Source organism: Colletotrichum fioriniae (assembly GCF_027942845.1).
Source record: "Colletotrichum fioriniae strain IMI 355084 chromosome Unknown scaffold_3, whole genome shotgun sequence".
Lineage (NCBI taxonomy): Eukaryota > Fungi > Ascomycota > Sordariomycetes > Glomerellales > Glomerellaceae > Colletotrichum > Colletotrichum fioriniae.
Window position 1 is genome coordinate 971,279 of NW_027076839.1, and position 20,074 is coordinate 991,352.

Sequence of the window (20,074 nt, forward strand, 5' to 3'; positions counted from 1 at the left end):
AGAAGGCAGAATGCACTGGTGAGATTTTATCACTTATTGCAAGTCCTGTAGAAGGTGAAATATAGGTAGCTCAAGTTTCCATCATGAAACCTTTGGGTAATAATAAGCATTCCTTGGCTAGATGCGGCTGCTAAACCTCGCTATGCCCAATATTTTGCTATCACCTTTGTAAGACGTGCAACCCCGGCGATAATCTCCTCTTTCTGCAATGCCCAAAGTCAGTGAGTTCCAGTATCATAAGCGCGATGAAACGACTTACCGTCGGCGTCGCAAACGAGAACCTGAAATGCGCCGTGCGGGGATCAGCACCTCGGGCGGCAGTGGTCATCTTGTCAGGCCCCTGCCAGGCATGATAATACGATCCCGGAGTAAGAAGCACAAGTTCCGTCGCCCACGCCTGCCACAGCTCATTGGCAAAGTCCTGCTCTGGGTCATTGCTTTTTCCAGCTCCTTCAATCTCCATGAAGCGGTGGACCCCTTCAAAGTAGAATTTGCACCACACAAACATGCCAGCTCCGGGATCAACGAAGCTAAACACAGGCTTTATCTTGTCGCCATGGGAACTCTTGACGCACACTACAAGGCCCTGCGCTTCAGGCATAGGCGACTTCTCTGCTGGCAAAAGGTCAAAGTGGGCATCAAATGCGTCCAGAAGCCAGTCTCGCCTGGTACGGTACTGAAATTGTAGGTTTTGAAGCCACGTGAGGTAGCCGTCGATACCCCATTCTTGAAGGAGACCAAGGGCGAATGCTTGACTGAGACCAGCGGGGTCTTGTGTCTCAACTTCCGTTGCGCGGAGGAGACGTTCGGTGAAGACTGGGTTGGCGACGAAGTATCCCAAACGCAGGCCGGGGAACAGGGTCTTCGAGAAGGAGTCGAGACGAATGACTCTGCCTTGTGTGTCCATGGATAGGAAAGTGGGCACGAGGGTGTTAAGGAATTCTGGGATGGGCTTGGGCGTGAAGGATGTTTCTACAGAGGTCCCATAGCCTGGGTATTGGAGAAAGTAGTACGGATCATCTTCGACGATGATTATATCTACTACTCATCAGCAACTCTTCTGCAGTTGAATACGAGCGCTCGATCGTACCAAACTCAACACAAATCTCATAGATTTCTCTCCGTCTTTGTGTTGAGATAGTGATTCCTGTCGGATTGGACCCGACAGAGACAAGATAGAGTCTATTGCTCGTCAATCATTCACTGGATTCATAGCGCTTACATAGGTCTGCAGGGGCACTTACACTCTTGGTCTCCGCGACCCTCTTTCTCGCTCACCCCAACTCGACAAAAGGTGTCTGAGATTTTCCGCCATGATTCCAGCCGCATCAGCAGCAACTGGAACAGCTTTGATGCCCATTGGAATCCAGAGAGCCTGAGCAGAAGGGTACGTGAACTCTTCGACGATGACATGGTCCTCATCCTCGCAGAGTAATCCGACGACCTTTGCCCATGCATTGGTATTGCCAGGGTGCAGTAGGCACTCATACTCGCAGGGAGGCGAATGAATTCTTTCAGTCAGCTCTTTTACCAGAGATATCAGCTGCCAATTGCCAGCCCCAGAACCTGCGTGCTCAGTGTCAACATAATCATCCAAGAGTGAAATTATTGGCTGAAGATAGTCAGAGCGGAGATACGTACCATATTGAAGAAATTGAGTCAAATCCAGATCCCCTGTAGATAGACCACGCCCGAATATCAGGCTCACTCCGTCACTTTTCTCCTGGTCGAGGGAATGACGATCCTCTGTAAGTGAAGCTGCGGGGGGTAGACAGTCGAATTTGGCTCGTTCAAGCGGAAAGAGAGATGGATGAGGTAATCCTATCATTGTCAAACTTTGACCCATTTCATTCATCAGAGACTCGGTGTTTTACCTCCGGCAAAGCTCACCATGCCATCATGTCCCATGAATTTGATGATGTCTTTCAACGGCGAGGGATGACGGGCTCTGCTCTTGGCATTGATATGATGGGACAGATCCAGCTTAGTAGAGCTGTTTCCAAGGCTCCGCATACTGTCGTCTCTCTTCGTGTAAGTTGTACGGTAAGAGACAGTTGATGCAAATGCCAGCTCAAGGGAAACAATATCAATAGTAGATGATAAGTTTACTCAGTCACTGACGAAAGCATGAGAACCTTTGAGAACCTTTGAGCTCCTTGCCGAAGCTTGTGGCATCTTTTCTAAGCTAGTGTTCATAGGGCGTCTACATGCTTTGGCCTACTCAGTCATTTCAATTCACATATCGAGAGTCGGCTCATCGGGCGGAGATCCGGCCGAAGCTCGAGGCGATATCTTATCCGTTGGCTGCCCGCGGGAAGGGATTCAAGCGTTATCGGCCCCACATCGGAATGGATCTCGGAGCCCCGCCGGAGTCCATTTCTGTCGCCGAAACTGTAGCAGGAGCTGTCGACAGCATACTATTCATGAAGTGGTTATGGGATTGAACTGTTTGTTGGATCATCGATACTCACTCATCATAGTTGTGACAGAAACATCGCATCATGGGCAACACCATCTCATACCAAGAAACGCCAATCGAGCTCAAGTTGGGCGACCGGGGAACAATCCGCGGCCTCCAGTTCGACGATAAGTCCAGGCGCTTCACTGGCGTTCCCTACGCACTGCCACCGACTGGCGAGTACCGATGGCGGAAGCCGCGACCATTACCCACATCATACTCATACACCGACGATAATGGAGGAGCATACGACGCAACCAAGTTCAAATCTGTATGCCCTCAGAAGGCCTTCCACGTAGTCAAGCCCGACGGTGGAGGAAACACCTACGGCGAAGACTGTTTGTTCGTCAACATCTGGACTCCGGTTCCCAAAGAAGACGAGGAAAATAAGAGATGGCCGGTGCAGCTCTGGATTCATGGCGGGTGGTTCCAGATGGGTGATCCATCGCAAGAGCCGGGTATGGATGCAACGGAGCTGATTACCACGGGTGGCCTCAACGCAATTGTTGTAGCTATCGGATATCGACTCAACGTGTTTGGTTTTCTTGCGGGGAATGACCTCTTGCAAGAGAGCAACGGTGAAGCGGGCGGCAATTTTGGTCTTTGGGACCAACGAGTGGCTGCGGAGTGGGTGAGAGACAATATTGCTCATTTCGGAGGAGATCCGGAGAACGTGACGCTTGCCGGCCGGAGTGCTGGGGCATACAGTGCCGAAGCTCAGATGCTCTATGACTTTCGGAAGATTGGAAGCGACTCTTCGCTGTATCACCGCATCTTCATGGACTCAAACGCAATTCCAGCCCAGCCGAAAACTCTCGCCGATGTCCAAGGCCAATTCGACGAGCTTTGCGACTACTTCAAGATTGACGCCGCAGTTTCCGGAGCAGAGAAGCTCTCGATTCTCCGGGGTAAAAGCGTCGAAGAGCTTTTGGCAGCTATTCCGCAATTGAAAAACCACACCTTCCGGCCCGTCACAGACGATGTCTTCATACACTCGGGTATGATCGAGTATCTCCAGGGCAAGGACTTCGCAGATGAATTCAAGCGAAGAGGGTACAAGTTACTCATTGGCGAGGTTCGCAACGAGGAAACTCTCTACTCATCATATAATGCACCAACTGAGCCCACGCTGGAAGCTCTGCGCTTGCAAATCTCAAACTACTACGCTCCAGACGTCACAAATCGCGCAATTCAACAGTACCAGCTGCCAGAATCAGACAAGCTACAAGACTGGCAAACAACATTTGGTAAGGAGCTCCTTTGCAAGGTGATTAATTTGTTCCGGTGCCATTGCTACTGATGACATGCCACAGGATCAATCGTTTCGGACGGACAAGTGCGCGCGCCGTCCAGAGCACTTGCGAAAGCGCTAGTCGACAACGGCGTCGATATTCGAGACGTGTGGCGGTACCAGATTGCCTACAGGCTGTCCTTCATTGACGAGAAGGTGGCGCCCGCTTCCTTCGGGGTGGCGCATGCCATGGACAGGCCCATCTGGAAGTGAGTTTGATTCTCTCCTTTTCTTCCTTGAACCCAGCACCTACTGGCTACGCCCTCTTGCTGACAAGTTCACTCAACCCAGCTTCTCAATCACCCATGGCCCGACACCGACCGAAAGACAATTGATGGAAGACTGGATTCAAATCTTGGTTAACTTTGTGAACGATACCGAAGGCTATGAATACGGGACGAATAGTGTTGAGGAGATGAAGGTCTTGACTCCAGAGGCCACAATTGAAGTCCGACCCGATGGGCGATGGAGCGAATTGGTGAAGTTGGGAAATATCTTCGCTGGCAAGTAAGCTACTGTAGAATCCGAGGCGGCCAGTCACATTCGTCTGAAGACGTTCCTACGGTTCTCTGCAAGCTCGTGAGGATTGAATGTTTGGGGCGCAAGATGTCACACGTTTGTTCGCTAGCGATGCGAGACGGTGGCCAGAGCCTGGAGGCCAGCCATTTTGCTTCCCATGCGTGTGCTAGGCCAGGAATAGCGCCTTGCGTGAGCTAATACTATGCCTTCGGGGGGAATCAAGAATTTAGCTCATCGTATTAGGGCTGACGGACATGGGTTCGGATCCTATTGCTTACTTCAATTTCAACCCGACACCACCTAAGGTGAGACCGATCTCACTCTAGACGCGCAGTTACCTCATATAGTCAGGGGTATCGCCGCTGAGAATTGGTAGACTCAGCTGCCTGGCGTCCCACGGGTTGCCCCCAATAGACAATATGTAATTCTGCCGTCGCACATTCGGAACTTCAATCCCCATTTCGCGTTATTCAAAACTTTAGTCGCAGGGGCAATTCACACCCGTGATGCTTCACTCACTACGATGGTCAGCCTGGGGTCCAGAATACTGGGCCCTCGTCGGCGGCATCATCTCCTTCACAGCAATGGTGGTGCTCCTCGCCCACTTTGACGGCAAGCCAATCTCCACATGGAACGGGGTGACACTCAACGCGGTAGTCTCGATATTGTCAGTAACGATGAAGGCTGCTGTCGCATTCGTCCTTTCGGAATGTCTGGCTCAGTGGAAATGGATCCTCTTCACTCGCGAAGACAGGCCGCTCATGGACTTCGACCGTATCGACGCCGCCACCCGCGGCCCTCTTGGAAGCTTGCGAATCATTTTTCGTACCCAAGGCGCGTGAGTTAACCTCCAGCATGTTCCACCATCTCAAAGAAGGTTGACTGACACATTTGGCAACAGTTACGCCGTTCAACTTGGTGCTATACTGACGCTTCTTGCCGTTGCTCTCGATCCCCTCGCCCAGCAGGTGATTCAAGTTCGAGAGGGCGTTGTCTATACGCGAAGCACTCAGACGGACAAGGGGCCGCTTGCGCTGAACTCCGGCACGCAGACCTACTCCATGGGCACAGCGCAAGTCACAGAATCTTCGAGCCAAAACTCGACCACGAAGGAGTATTGGGTTTCAACGAACACGCCGCTGTCCATGCAAGGCGCAATCTTGAATGGGCTATCCAAATCACGCTGGGAAGTGGAACAAGAGGCATTGATCCAATGCCCCACGAGCAACTGCACATGGGACCAATTCAAGAGCCTAGGGATCTGCCACAAATGCAACGACCTCACATCAGAACTCAAGCAAGTCGGGGGGTTCGGACAGGCGATTATTGCGTTGGCAAACACCACATTAGCTGGCTATAAAGTCCCGGGTACAGCATTCGTCCTGCCAAACGGTCACTTCATTGCCAACATCGATGGCTGCCCGCCATACAACGGACGTTACGCAGAATGCGAAAATGAACAGCCGTTGGGCGTCTATTCGGATGACAAGTACACAACCACATCATTCGGAACCGGAATCCCAAGCAAAACCAACTCCATGAAGGATGTTGACACTCTCTTGTGGTCAATGAGTATCATTCACCCAGACATGGAGGCACTCAACAAGTCGTCCGGCTTCACTCCCGGTAAGTCGGATAGGGGCTCTACGGCCGGACTCAAACTTTGGCCAGACATACCGATGCAAGCCACAGAGTGCGCGCTCTACTACTGTGTCAAGCGGATCAACTCGGCGGTCGAAGGCAACCAAATCCAGGAGAACGTCACGGAAGCCCTGGATTCGAGACGAGATCCAGATTCATGGAAACGCTCCTCAGAGTACGAGGACGGCCAACCAGAAAATGTCATTTCGAAAGAAGCAAACGGCACGCTGGAGTTTGACAAATATTGGTCTGCTGTTTACAACACCGACCTGAGGCTCGAATTTCCCCACATCAGTAACGAGGGCTACTACCGAATTTCCCAAGACTCTGTCAAGTCCATGGGCGCACACATGCAGGAGCTGTTCCGCACCAATCTTTCAGGCACTCTGGACCAGAGAGAAGAGATCGAGAAGATTTTAGGATCTGACGCGGTCGGCTTCAATGGCGCATCGTTCGGGCCATTTGAAGCGGAAAAGTGGTCGATGAAGGCTACACCACCGGCGTTAAATGGTCTCTGGACCTGGACCAGACATAACATCACTAGCACATTTTACACCCTAGCAACAAGCATGACCAACGAGATGCGAAGGAATTACGCGCCGGGTCAAAGTCTGAAGAGCGGCCAAGATACGGATCGCTTTCAAGACGGTTCTCTGAGTTACTACGGCAAGGTGGGCAAGTCCACAGTGCTGTACCACATCGAGTGGCCGTGGATTGCTCTCCACGGTGTGATGCTTATCTCGGCGATCGCGTTCTTGTTCACAACACTTGGGAACTCCAACAGTCGAGGCAATGTACCTTTATGGAAGAGTAGCTCCTTGGCCGCCATCAGGCATGGGCGTGATGTTGGTGGTGTTTTGAGTCGCACCACCACCATGGGTGAGATGGAAGACACTGCGAGGAAGGTCCGCGTGAATTTGCGCGGAGAAGAAAACGAGGAGACCAAATCTTGTATCGACCGTACAACTGGTTCAACCCCGTCTGAGCCATAGATCAGTCGTTTACTGAAATTACCCTATTAATATCGCGACATGGAGCAAACCGTAGATCCCAAGGCTGGCTAATACTTGTACCTGAAGTGAATGTTCTCTCTATCCGTCATATCTGCTTCAGCGTTCAACTTTCCAAGACGCTCGCTCTCCTCTTTGGAAATACCTTGCTCGTTGACAACCTTGTCCCGCCTCTTGTTCTCCCAGATGTCTTAAAGTAAAGGTTAGCTTTCAAGTTCGAACGTATTGACAGTAGCATCGGGTAGGCACTTACAATAGAAACGCCAAGTCGCCATGCTGCAGAACTCAACGCAGTAGAGAACAGCACAAGCAGTGAGACCACGAATGTACTTTGGAGCGTCGGACGCTACGAACATTTGGGCGCCCACCGCATTACCAACACAATAGGCAACGAAGAGGACTGTAGACGTAACAGTCTTCTTCGTCCTTCCTGCAACGTTTGAGGGCAAGAAGGTCCAGATCACTAAGTTGCGTTAGTACGCGGTGCTCACAAGAAATGGAAAGGGTAATAGTGAACAGCAGAAAACTTACTCAGACCTGGCAAGGAACCAAAGACCTGGAGGATGTACATCCCCCATCTCGTCCATTTCATAGAGTCTGTGGGAAGGAATGCCAGAGCCATCATGCCACTGAAGGCTGGCACGAGAGAAAACATCATCATCAAGACTTAGAAAGCCAATGGTCAGTTGATGTAAGGTTCAAGCTCTCGTCGTTGTGCACTTACATCTGAGATTTGGCTTCTTCAACGTGACGAAGCCAACTACCAAAAACCAGACAATGCTCACGCAGTAGTAAGGAGTGGAGCCCTTCAACAACGTCTCCAGCGGTGTGAACCCAAACGACTTCCAAATCAGTTTCGAAAACGTCGTATTCGCTCCGTTAGGGAGGGCGTTGATGATGGTGACAAAGAAGAAGAAGTAGGTTTGAGGATCTGCGCACAAGTTTCAGTTTTCGCTCGTCTTTGTATCTCCAGGCGATGCTTACCCCTGAATGTCGACCACACCTGGTCCCACTTGAACTCGGATCTCTTTTGACGATCGGAACCTGTCTGGTTGACGATGACGCGGGCCATCGCGGCTTTCTTCTCTTCTTCATTGAGCCATCGGACTTCGCGGGGCGTACCGAGGATAAACCAGACGAGGATCCCACACGCGATGGTCAGGCCGCCGAGGAATAGGGAGATCCCCTTCCACTAACAAGCATTTGTTACTTCAGGTCGTTCGTGAGCAGATCTGGGCTTGACTTACTGCAGCCAAGCCACCAGGGTCTTTCTGAGCGTGTAGTCCGATTCCATACATGCAAAGCCCGGTAATGATGTTCATTCCAGCATTGGATGTTCCCCAAATCAGAGACCTCAGGGTGTGCTCCTGGGAAGTATACCAGGCTCCGGTAATGAGCATGAATGTCGGAGAGATCGTGCACTCGAGAGCACCCTGCAGCGTACGAAGAATCATAAGGTGCGCAAAGTTCTTAGCAAAGGCGATGCACAGAACAACGACACCCCACAGCACCATCACAACCGACAGGAATTTGCCAGTGTGACTCTTCTGTATCAACCAGTTTCCCGGGAACTCGCAGAAAAGGTAGGAGAGATAGAAAATCGTGCTCAGCCAGTTGAACTGTTCGCCCACGAGACCGGTATCTTCTCGCAGGCCGAAGACGGCTTGGACACTGAGGGATGTCTTGTCGGCTTGTTGCGTGCCGTAGCACACCCACATCAATGGCAGAAGCCATAAGTCGATCTTGAAGCGAAGTTTTCGAAAGTAACTATCGGAGTATTCAGTCGCATCTGCGATAGTGCCCTCGAGAATGTCGTCTGGTTTGCTGGTCTCGTCAACTTCGGAAAGCTTCTTGGCATCGACTACGGAAGCCATTCTGGATACGGAAGCTGATCAAATTGCGGCTGACGATATCCGGATGGGAAGTTTCGTAAACAATTCCGTTCAGATTTCTGCTTCGAGACCAACTCAAGGGTCCACTCAATCAGGAAGAGAGAGCCATTGTTTATATCTGTGACTATCTTCAAGAGCGTTCAACTGGTCCTGGTTCTACAGATTGCAATTGTTATCAAATCGACTCCTGGTCCCTCGAGTCCCTGGTTCCATCCTGAGATATTTCGGCCGGATCTCTTCCGGGCAACTCCAACTCCTACTTAGTACCTTAGTGTGGTAGCCGCGATACCGGAGATAACGGGCCAGACCACATTCCTGGTCACAACGGCCATTCGCCGATAAGAGTGGCCGCGTTGTACAGAGCTAGGCATCTGATTGGCAAAGCTCTTCTGATTGCGAGCAAACAACGGTCCGGGATCCGGCCGAGCTTACATGGGCTCGTTGATCATGAGTAGAGAACGACGGTCGGATGTAAGGTTGTAAACATGACGGTTAAGGACCTGCTTACATGTATGTACTCGTGCCAGTTAATTGAAAAGAAATTTCCTATCAAGTACGATATGACCTACTTGGAGTAGTGAAGCAGTAGAATCGCACAAATTTCGTAACACAGGCTCCGAGCGTCACACAAAGGAGACACAGCACCATGGCCAACCAAATCCAATCACCCGTCATGGGTACATCAGGAAAGACAAGGCTACGCGATTCACTGGAGCGCGCAGCCAGAGGTCAAGGGCCTAGTGTCGGCCAATGGCTAGAGTTTCCCGGCTATTCTCTGGCGAGGACAGTAGCGCCTTTGGGTGAGGATGTGAGTGAATGGCTTGGCTCTATCACGCACTTTCCAAGCTGACTGAAGCGTACAATACAGTGGGTTCTTATAGACATGGAGCACGGGAACATCGATGACAGCCAGATGTATCTTCAAGTCGGTGCGATCTCATCCTCAGGGGCGTCTCCAATTGTGCGGATACCAGCTTCAGAACATTGGATGATGAAAAGAGCTCTGGATTGTGGAGCGCATGCTATAATGGTTCCGATGTGCGAGACCAAGGCAAGTCTCTACCATGTTTTACCAACCTCGCCTTGGACTAATGTCATATCAATCAGGAGCAAGCTGAAGCCATCGTCCGCGCTTGCAAGTATCCCTCCTCGCGCTGGCCACAAGGTCTTCGAGGCGCAGGCGCTATGTTTGCCCCCGCAGCCTTTAACCAAACCGGCCGTGAGTACCTTCTTACCGCCAACGACAACGTGATGGTTTGCGTACAAATAGAGAGCCGAAAGGCCGTAGAGAACGTTGGAGAGATCGCCGCTGTTGATGGCATCGACATGTTGTTCATCGGACCCAACGATCTTGCTTCATCCATGGGATATGTGGCATTTGACCATGCCTCGATACCAGAAGTTCAGGAGGTGTCAGCACGCGTGCTCAAAGCCGGGCTTGATGCTGGGAAATATGTCGGTCATTTTGCACTTAGTGCTGATGCTGCGGCATTAAAGTGTGAGCAAGGGTTTCACTTCGTCAACTGCGGAGCCGACATCGTTGCCATCACAGCTTGGATGTCAGGGGAAATGGCCAAGTTGAAAGACTTGGTAGAGGCTATGGGAAAGCAAAGAGGCGAGGTTAAAACAAAGACACACGGAAAGCAGGGAAATGAGGTTTTAGAAGATGTCGTATAGTCATAAATAGGGGCATTGATATTAAATATAGAGAACGGGTATCTATTAAAAGTAAGAAATAAGTACGAGGTTCGCCCTAAAATAAAAAAATATAAGCGAATATAAACCTTAAGTAATTATATAACTAAGGTTATATAATATATAATAAAATTATAAATACTTAAAGCTATTATAATATACCCTCCTAAACAAATCCTTATTTAAAAAAAAGCGCACTGAACTACCTATATTATTATAAAAAAATATTACTAAATACGTAAATTTAAATAATATTATATAAAAATTTATTTATAAAAAAGAATTATAAAATAAATCGTATTACATATTAAGTTATAAATATAAAATAAATAAGTAATAGTTTATTAACTATATTTATTATTATAAGTAATCTCAAAGCTCTTTTATTAATAATAAATAAGACTAAGAAATAACCTCTTATTAACTAAATAATTAGTTTATAATTTAAAAATAAGTAAGTAAATAAATTTTTTTATAACTACTTATTATTTTAATTTTTTTTTAATTTATATTTATATATTAATTATATATATATATATTACAACTTAATAAATATAATAAGGCTAGGGGCCGCCCTATAGGACCTATAATAACTATTATATTATATATACAAAAGAACAAACTCAGGATAACTCCTTAGGGACAAAAAGAATTATAAATAAATTACGTAATTATAATTATATAATAAAATAAAAAACGAATACTTATAAAAAAATAAAATAGATAATTATATATAAATAGGACGAATAACTATTTAGTAAATAATTAAGTAATTATAAATAATAATATTATAAAAGATATATTTATAAATAAAATTTATATATAATATAGCCTCGAGCTAAGCTTAAAAATAGACTTTTTATAGCTTCTTTAGTAATTAATTTAATATTAAATTTTATAATTACTTTTAGTTATTTTTATTAAAAAACCCCTTTTAATAAGATTATAATTAATTATTAAAACTTTACTTATTTTATAATTTATAAATATAACTTAAAAAAAGTTATTTATAATTACAATATTATTTATTTAGTTATTATAGCCTTAACTTTTTATTAATATACTTATTATAACTAACTAGCTATAATATTTTAATTATTCTTATTTAATAAGTTTACTCTATAAAAACTAATTAAATAATATAAATATATTAATTATTAATAATAATAGTACTAAGTAGCTTATTAAGGTAGCTACGCTTATTATTTAATAATTATATAATATAATATTTAAACTTAAGAATAAGAATAAATAATTTTATATTTAGTTTATAATACCCCGACTTCCCTTAGTACTTAAAACTAAGTATCCCTGAACTAAAACTTTATAATAAATTCCCAGATATATTCTAAAAATTTTTTTATTTAAACTAAGGCCTATTTATATTATTATAAAACCTTTTTTATTATTAAAATAAATAAAGTTTATTACGTAGCTTTTTTTTAAAAAAAAGACGCCCTTATTTAGTTCGAACCCTTAATAAAAAACTATTTTAAAAATAACTACTATATATAAAATAAAAATATTAAAAAAAATCTTTATAAACTATATTAAATTTAAAAGAAAAAATTAAAAAAAACCTTTAATAATCCTAATAAAAAACGAGTTATTAAATAAAAATTTATAAACTTTAAATAAAAAGGGTTTATTAATAAGTACGCTTCGAGTTCTAATAAATTACTTTTAAACTTAATTAAAATAATAAAATACTTATAATATTATTTTATTATAGCTTAAAAAAAAAGTTAAAAATAAACTCTTATATAAGAAACGACTTAATAAACTCTATAAGTATATAAATATAATAATTAAAATCGATAACCGACTTTATAAATAATATTTTAAATATAAGGGTTAAAATATATAAAATAACTAACCTAAATTTAATATTAAAAAAAAGTATTAACTTTTAATAATTACTATAAGTTATTATAACGGACTTATAAGCCTTAGCGTTACTAAAAAAAAATAACCCCTGCTTAAAATTTTTTTTAAATATTATAATTATAATAAATTAAAATATATAACTAGAAACTACTAATAACCTAAATATATTTAATACTAGCCTATTTTTAAAAAAACGAGTTAATATTGTAAATAAAAAAAATCCTTTATAAATAACTTTTATAAATAGCTTATTATAATAATAACTACTTTATTTACTAAAATAATAAAAAATAAACTAAATAGTACCCTAAAAAACCTAAAAATAATAAATAATTAAAATATAATACTACTCCGCTACTTATTAAAATACTAGCTATTATAATTAAAAAAAACTATTTTAATATATTAACTAAATATTTTTTAAAAATAATAATTTTAAATATATCGCTATACTTTCTTAAATTTATAAAAATATAAAAAAAAAGTTAAAACGGACCTTATTATAAAAAATACCCTTTATTTTTTTTTAAAAAAAATTATATAAAAACTTTAAGTAAATATAAAAAAGTAACTTTTTAAGTTTAAAAAAAGAGGCCCCTGATATAAAAAAAATCCTAACTAAGTCTATCTATATAATAAAAATAATAAAATAATAATAAAAAAATTTATTTATAAAGTTAAAAAAATAGCTTAGAGATTTATTATATAAAAAATAAAATTAAGATAATTAAAAAAACTAGACCTCGATTTTTAAAAAAAGTTAAAAAAAAATTAACTTCTAACTTAATAAAAAACCCCTACGTGAGCCTAAATAAACTTATTTTTAATAAAAAATCGCTATACGACTTAAATAAACCTCGTAATATTACTTAATAACGTACTTAAATAAAAATTAGTTATAAATCTTATTTTAATATTAATAATACTAGTTCTAAAAAGGATTTTAATAAGAATTAATATAAAAATATTAACTTATTTAATAACGAATAAATACTATAGTTTTATAAAATAATAGAACTTAAAAAAGTTCTTATAATACCCTAAGTAAAAAAAATAGCTCCTTACTTAATACTAAGGATATATTTTATAAAAACTTATTTTAAGTAAAATACTTAAATAATAAGTACTTTTAGTACCTCTTACTTAAAAAAAATAGCTATTTTTACTTATAAAAAATATAATAACTAACTTATTAAAAATATTTATATTAATAACTAATTACCAAACTAAATAATTATATATTTTAATAAGATCTATAAAATAATATTTAAACTAAGTCTAGACTTCCTATATAATATTAAAATAATAATAATATAATATAAACTAATTATAAATATAATTAATATTAAATCTACTATATTTTTTAAAGTACTGAGCCTAAAAAAAATAATGAAAATAAATAAAATAAAAAGAATAATTAAAAAATAAAATATTAAAAAAACTAAAAAAGCTAATTATAAAAAAATAATAAAAAAGCGAATATTAAAAATAAGTTCTTATACATAACTAAATAATAATATAACGCATACTTATTAATTAAACTTAATATATACGGATAATAATTATATATTATAATTAATAGCGGTATATAAAAAAACTTTATATTACTAAGAATAATAAATAAACTTAACCTATTATAAATATAAAAAAATAACCTATATTAATTATAAATAATAATAAAAAAAAGAGTTAATTATAATAATAAATATATTAATTAAAAAGACTATATACTTTTTTAATATATATTAATAATTATTTAAAATAACTATAATATAATATTATAAAAATAAGAAATATTAACGTTATTTTAAAAATCTCGTAATTATAAAAAGTATAACTTATAAATAAATTAAACTATTAGCTAGGTTTAATAAGTAAATTTAGTTATTAAACGACCTAAAAAAAAAGGTTTAAATAAATTTATTATAAGTTTTAAAAAAAAATATAATATATAATTTTCACTAAAATAATAAAAAAGCTCTAAAAAGTTTATATCTAGTATAAGTAATTAAAAAATTAAAATAACTCTAAACTATACCTAAAAAAGTATTAAAAATATATAAAATTATTTATAAAACTTAAAAAAATAGGATTATTAAAATATAATAATTAGGATATAGAAATCGAACTTAAAAAAAGAATATAACTTAAGTTCTTCTCATATACTTTATAAACTAAAAAAATAAAACTATTTTTAATAAATATATTAATAAAAAAACTTAAAAAAGGATATATTTAACCCTTAAAATCCCCTGCAGGATTACTCCTTATTTTTTTATATTACTAAGACTTATTATTAACTATAAAAAACTTAACAAAATTATAAAAAAAAATTACTATTTTTTTACTACTTATTATTAAACTTAGAAATTTATTTTATAAAGCTAATTAGTTTACTATAATAAATTTTAAAAAAATATTTAATTAAATCCGAATTAAAAAAAATAAATAGAAAATAGTATTTCGAACTCGTAGAGGACTTTTTAAATATTTCGTTATACCTTTTGGATTTATTAATACTCTAATAACTTTTTAAATAATAATTAATTATATACTCTAAGAGTTTATTAATATTTTTATTATTATTTATATTAATAATATTCTTTATTTTTTTTCTAATTTTAAAATATATAAAAAGTATATTTATATAGTATTTTAAAAACTTTAAAATACTAAGTTATATACTGAACCCTCTAAGTACGAGTTCTATATTTAAAAAGTAAACTTTTTTTAAATATACTATTATATTAAAATAAATCTATATAAATATTTAAAATAAAAGTAATTAGAAACTAGCTTATATTATAAAACGTTAAAAATATATAAAAAATTTTTTAAGATTTATTAACTTTTATTAACGATTCTTTAAGAACTATATTAATATTATTAAACTCTTAAATAATTTAATATAAAAAGATAACCTATTTACTTAGGACTCTAAGTATAAAAAGGTATTTATTAAAATTAAAAAATATAATTATTTCTAAATTAGTTATTATAATTCTAAACCCCTAGAAACCTTTTTAAAATTAAAACTAACGCTTTAGACTTTATTATAAAAATAATTTTAAAATAATAAAATAAATAAAAAAAACTTTATTTATATTATTTCTATTTTAAAATATTTTATAAAATGAAATTAAATTAATAAATTTATAATAAAAAAACTAATAATTATTATTAAAGCGTTTTGAAAATAGAGATTATAATTATTTAAAACTAAATATAAAATTATAGTTTATATAAATTATAAGAACTTTATAAACTTTATAATAAATAAAAAATCTAAATAAATAATAAGTTATATAGAGCGAGTTCCTATTTAAATATAACTTCTAAATTATTTATTAAAAAAGTTTAAAAAATAATAAAATAAACGCTCTTAATAAAAGACCTAATTACGAAGTTATAGTCCTTAAAAAAATATAAATTATTTTTTTTAAAAAAAAAGATAATAACTTTATATTAACTACGAAACTTCTTATAATAACTAAAAAAATTAATATTAGCCTGATTAAAAAAAATAACCCCTAAGCTTATTATAAAAAATTTATAATATACTTATATACGGTTACTAAGGAGTTACTAAAATATAAAAAATAAATTCGTTAATACTATAACAAATCTATTATACGTACTAAAATTATTAACGTAATTAAGGACTACGTAACTTATAAAAAAAATAAAAATAGCCTATATAAACTATATAATAAGCTATAACTATTATAATTATTTATAAAAAATATAGTAATTAATTTTATAAGACTTTATTATTAAATTACTAAAATCTAAAGAACTACTTATAAATATATAATATAATAATATCCTAGTTATAGTTAATTAACTTACTAAGTTCGCTCACTTTATATCCTATAAAAAAGCTAGTAATATAAAAAAAATTAATATATACGTTCTTTAAAAAATATTATTACTACTTATAGTACGCTAAAAAAAAATTATTTTTTAATAGAAATATTTTATTTATTTTAAAGTTTTAAAAATCTTTAATTTCGTAACTTAATATAAATTATAAATTATTAACCGCTTTTTATTTATAAACTAATAGTTAAATAAAAAAAATTAACTAGATTTTTAAAATATACTTTTATTATTATATAAATTATAATTAGAATAACTAAGTAATATTATTATTAATAATTTAATTCGTATATAATAATATAATTAGTAAAAGTATAAGAGAATCCCCTGTTCTATTTAAATTACGAATACTAATTAATAATATATAAAAAAAGTATAATAAGGACTATAAGCTATTAAAATAATAATAAACGTAATAAAATTCTAAAAAATCTAAAAAAAAATATTTTTTAAATCTCGAGTTTGTACGTTAATATATAAAAAAAAACGCGAATAAATTAAAAATTAAAAAAACTAATTTTAAAAAGGGGGATAATACTTATTTCTTTTATTATAATATTAAAATAAAATAACTAAGTAATAAATTAAATTATAAAAAACTTAGACCTTTTAAAATTACTTAAAAAAATCTTAAATATTAATTATAAATTAAAACTTCTAAATATAATAAAATATTATCTAATTTTTTTATATTTTATTTTTTAAACTAATACCTAAGGGTTTATATATAAAACATTATATTATTATAAAACTAAATAAACTAAAATATAAAATTAAATAAATTATTAATTATAAAATTAAAAATAAAATATAAAAATTCTTAATTAAATAAAAAGAATTATAAATATAAAAAAAATATATAAGAACTTATTATAAACTTCTAAAACTCTTAATAACTTCTTAAAGAATATTAAAATTAAAATTAAAACTAAAACTCTTAGTTATTATAATATCTTAATTAATAATTCTAAAAGTATTATTAGCTTATATTTCGTGGGCTATTAATAAAGTATTTTTAATATTCTTAAAAAAATTCTTTTAATATTATATAACTCTTTTTAAATATTATTTACTTTTAAATACGAAAACGCTCTAGTTTAAATAACGATTTATTTAACTTAGCCTAAGCTTTTTAATAAGCCTTAACCTTTTTTTTATAATTTTATAGCCCTCTCTAAAAACATAACTCCTCTACCTATTCTTAATAATTTAATTAATTAAATTTTATTATTAAATAATTAATTATACTAATTAACTAAGAACTATTAAATAAAATAAAAAATACTTATAAATATAAATAGCGTTAGTAAAAAATATTATACAGAATAGCTAGATAATAATATATTTTATAAATATTAAAATTAAAAAAAACTAAATACTAAACGCCCTATAAATAATAATTTAAATAAAATATTATTTTTATACTTTTATTAAAAAAAACGAATAATACGTAATAACTTATAATAAAATATAGCTATTTAAAACTTCGATTTTTTAATTCGACTTAATATTATATTAATATATTTTTTTAATAAATAAGCTTAATAACTTTCTAATTTAAAAAATAAATAACTTATTTATAAGCCTAGAGGACTAGACTTTTTAAAAAAAAAGCTAATATTATAACTTAATAAATATAATAAAGCTAGGGGCTATTTTATAGAACTTATAATAGTTATTATACTATATATATAAAAAGAACGAACTTAGGATAACTCCCTCAGAATAAAAAAAACTATAAATAAGTTACGTAATTACGATTATATAATAAAATAAAAAAATAAATACTTATAAAAAAAATAAAATAAATAATTATATATAAATAGGACGAACGATTATTTAATAAATAGTTAAGTAATTATAAATAATAATATTATAAAAAATATATTTATAAATAAAATTTATATATAATATAGCCTCGAGCTAAGCTTAAGGGTAGACTTTTTATAGCTTTTTTAATAATTAACTTAATATTAAATTTTTATAATTATTTTTTAACTATTTTTTATTAAGAACCCCTTTTAATAAAATTATAATTAATTATTAAAACTTTACTTATTTTACGACTTATAAATATAATTTAAAAAAAAGTTATTTATAACTACGATACTATTTATTTAATTATCGTAGCCTTAACTTTTATTAATATATTTACTACGATTAGCTAGCTATAATAATATACTTTTTACTTTTTATTTTTTATACTTACGTTCGTACGCGTACTTATTAATAAAAAATAAAAATTATAATTAATAATATTATTTAAAATAAATATTTAAATATATTAGGGCTAAAAAAGCGCGCTTATATTATTATAACGCGCGAGGCTAAGCATTTTAAAACGACTTTAAAGGAAAATAGTAACTTTTTTATTTATAATAATAATTTACTTATAAATAAGTAATATTTTTTTTTATATTAAATTCTAATTAGCTAAGTAATAATATTATACTATAGTTTTATTTTTTAAACTTATTAACGTTCTTATTTATAAATAACAGCTTTTTAGTTAAAAAAAAGATTATTTAGGAAATAAATAGAAATAAAAGTAATTTAGAGCCCCTCTTTACTCCTTTTTAATAAGTATAAAATAGTTCTTTATAAATATAATATCTTTTTTTTTAATATTATTATTTATAATTTTAATTTTTTAATAATATACTTTTTTAATACTCTTAATATTAAAGGACTTTTTAAGTAAGTATTATTACTGTTTAGTATTAAATACTTAGGCTATATAAAAAGCGCCCTTAATAAATAAATAAAAAAAATAATACTTCTTAAGTTTAAGTACTAATAATAAATATACGTATTATTAAGTTAATAAAAAATCTAACTATACTCTTTTTTAAAAGTATATATACGAACTAAGTAAAAAGTTTTTATATTTTAAATAAATAAATAAAAAAATCTAATAAAAGCCTTATAAAGAATTAATTTTTATACATATTTATCGTTTAAATTAATTATTAACTATTTTTAAAACTTAATTTATATAATAACGGTGTTACGTAAAACCTTAATAATTAATAAGTTATTAAATAAAATTAAAAAATAAAATAGCTCGTATAAATAAGGTTTTAATAAGAAAAGTATTTATAAGCACTCTTTTTATACTCGAGGCTTAATTAAAAAAGCTTATTAAAAAAGAAAAAAGTACTAGCTACTTTATATATAAAAGCTAATAATATTTAAATTAAAATTAATATTCTTATTAATATTTATATTTTTTATAAATATAATACCCGTATTAAAATCCTTTTTAAATAAATATATACTTATTTTTTTTAAATAAATATTTTTTTATAATAACTTAATAAGATTATTAAAGTAATTTTATACCCTTAATTATAAACTATATTTATAAATTAAAAATCCGTGCCTCCCAGGGGCGTTTTATTATTTTTTTTAATATTTTTTTTATTTTATATAACTATTTTTTTATATCCCTTATATTTAAAAGCGATATAAAATATTCGAACTTCGCTTATAAAAAAACTTTTTATAAAACTATTAGTTAGTATTTTATTTATTAATATATAAACTATTTTAAATAAGCTTTTTAAATATTCTTAATATAACTATATATTTTAAATATTAACGTAGCGAAAGTAAGTTAAAATATATTCCCCTTTTTTTTATTATAAACTTTATTATTTAATAATTATTATAATAAACCTTTTAAACGTTCCTAAGTTTAAGTAATATATTATTAAAAAAGCGTTTTAAAGTAAGTATTTTCTTAGTAATATATTCTAAGCTAAGTAGTTCGGCTTTAGTTATTAAAATTATTACCGTATTT

General features: G+C 33.6%; 4 protein-coding genes across 4 annotated transcripts; 2 read left to right on the plus strand and 2 right to left on the minus strand.

Moving 5' to 3' along the window:
- Positions 1-140: 140 nt before the first annotated feature.
- N0V96_003155 (uncharacterized protein) lies at positions 141-1,644 on the minus strand (the record flags this gene model as incomplete). Its single annotated transcript, XM_065756757.1, has 4 exons — positions 141-203; positions 260-1,038; positions 1,279-1,444; positions 1,642-1,644. 4 exons carry the CDS (start codon positions 1,642-1,644, stop codon positions 141-143), a joined length of 1,011 nt encoding a protein of 336 aa, XP_065614524.1.
- Positions 1,645-2,501: 857 nt separating this feature from the next.
- Positions 2,502-4,260, plus strand: N0V96_003156 (uncharacterized protein; the record flags this gene model as incomplete). Its single annotated transcript, XM_053189683.1, has 3 exons — positions 2,502-3,705; positions 3,772-3,958; positions 4,041-4,260. The coding sequence occupies 3 exons, from the start codon at positions 2,502-2,504 to the stop codon at positions 4,258-4,260; spliced, it is 1,611 nt and encodes a 536-aa protein (XP_053052606.1).
- A 514-nt stretch (positions 4,261-4,774) lies between these two features.
- Positions 4,775-6,901, plus strand: N0V96_003157 (uncharacterized protein; the record flags this gene model as incomplete). The annotated part of the gene is made up of 2 exons (XM_053189682.2): positions 4,775-5,106; positions 5,170-6,901. 2 exons carry the CDS (start codon positions 4,775-4,777, stop codon positions 6,899-6,901), a joined length of 2,064 nt encoding a protein of 687 aa, XP_053052605.2.
- A 68-nt stretch (positions 6,902-6,969) lies between these two features.
- N0V96_003158 (uncharacterized protein) lies at positions 6,970-8,793 on the minus strand (the record flags this gene model as incomplete). Its single annotated transcript, XM_065756758.1, has 6 exons — positions 6,970-7,109; positions 7,173-7,382; positions 7,451-7,585; positions 7,644-7,850; positions 7,904-8,111; positions 8,167-8,793. The coding sequence occupies 6 exons, from the start codon at positions 8,791-8,793 to the stop codon at positions 6,970-6,972; spliced, it is 1,527 nt and encodes a 508-aa protein (XP_065614525.1).
- Positions 8,794-20,074: the final 11,281 nt, after the last annotated feature.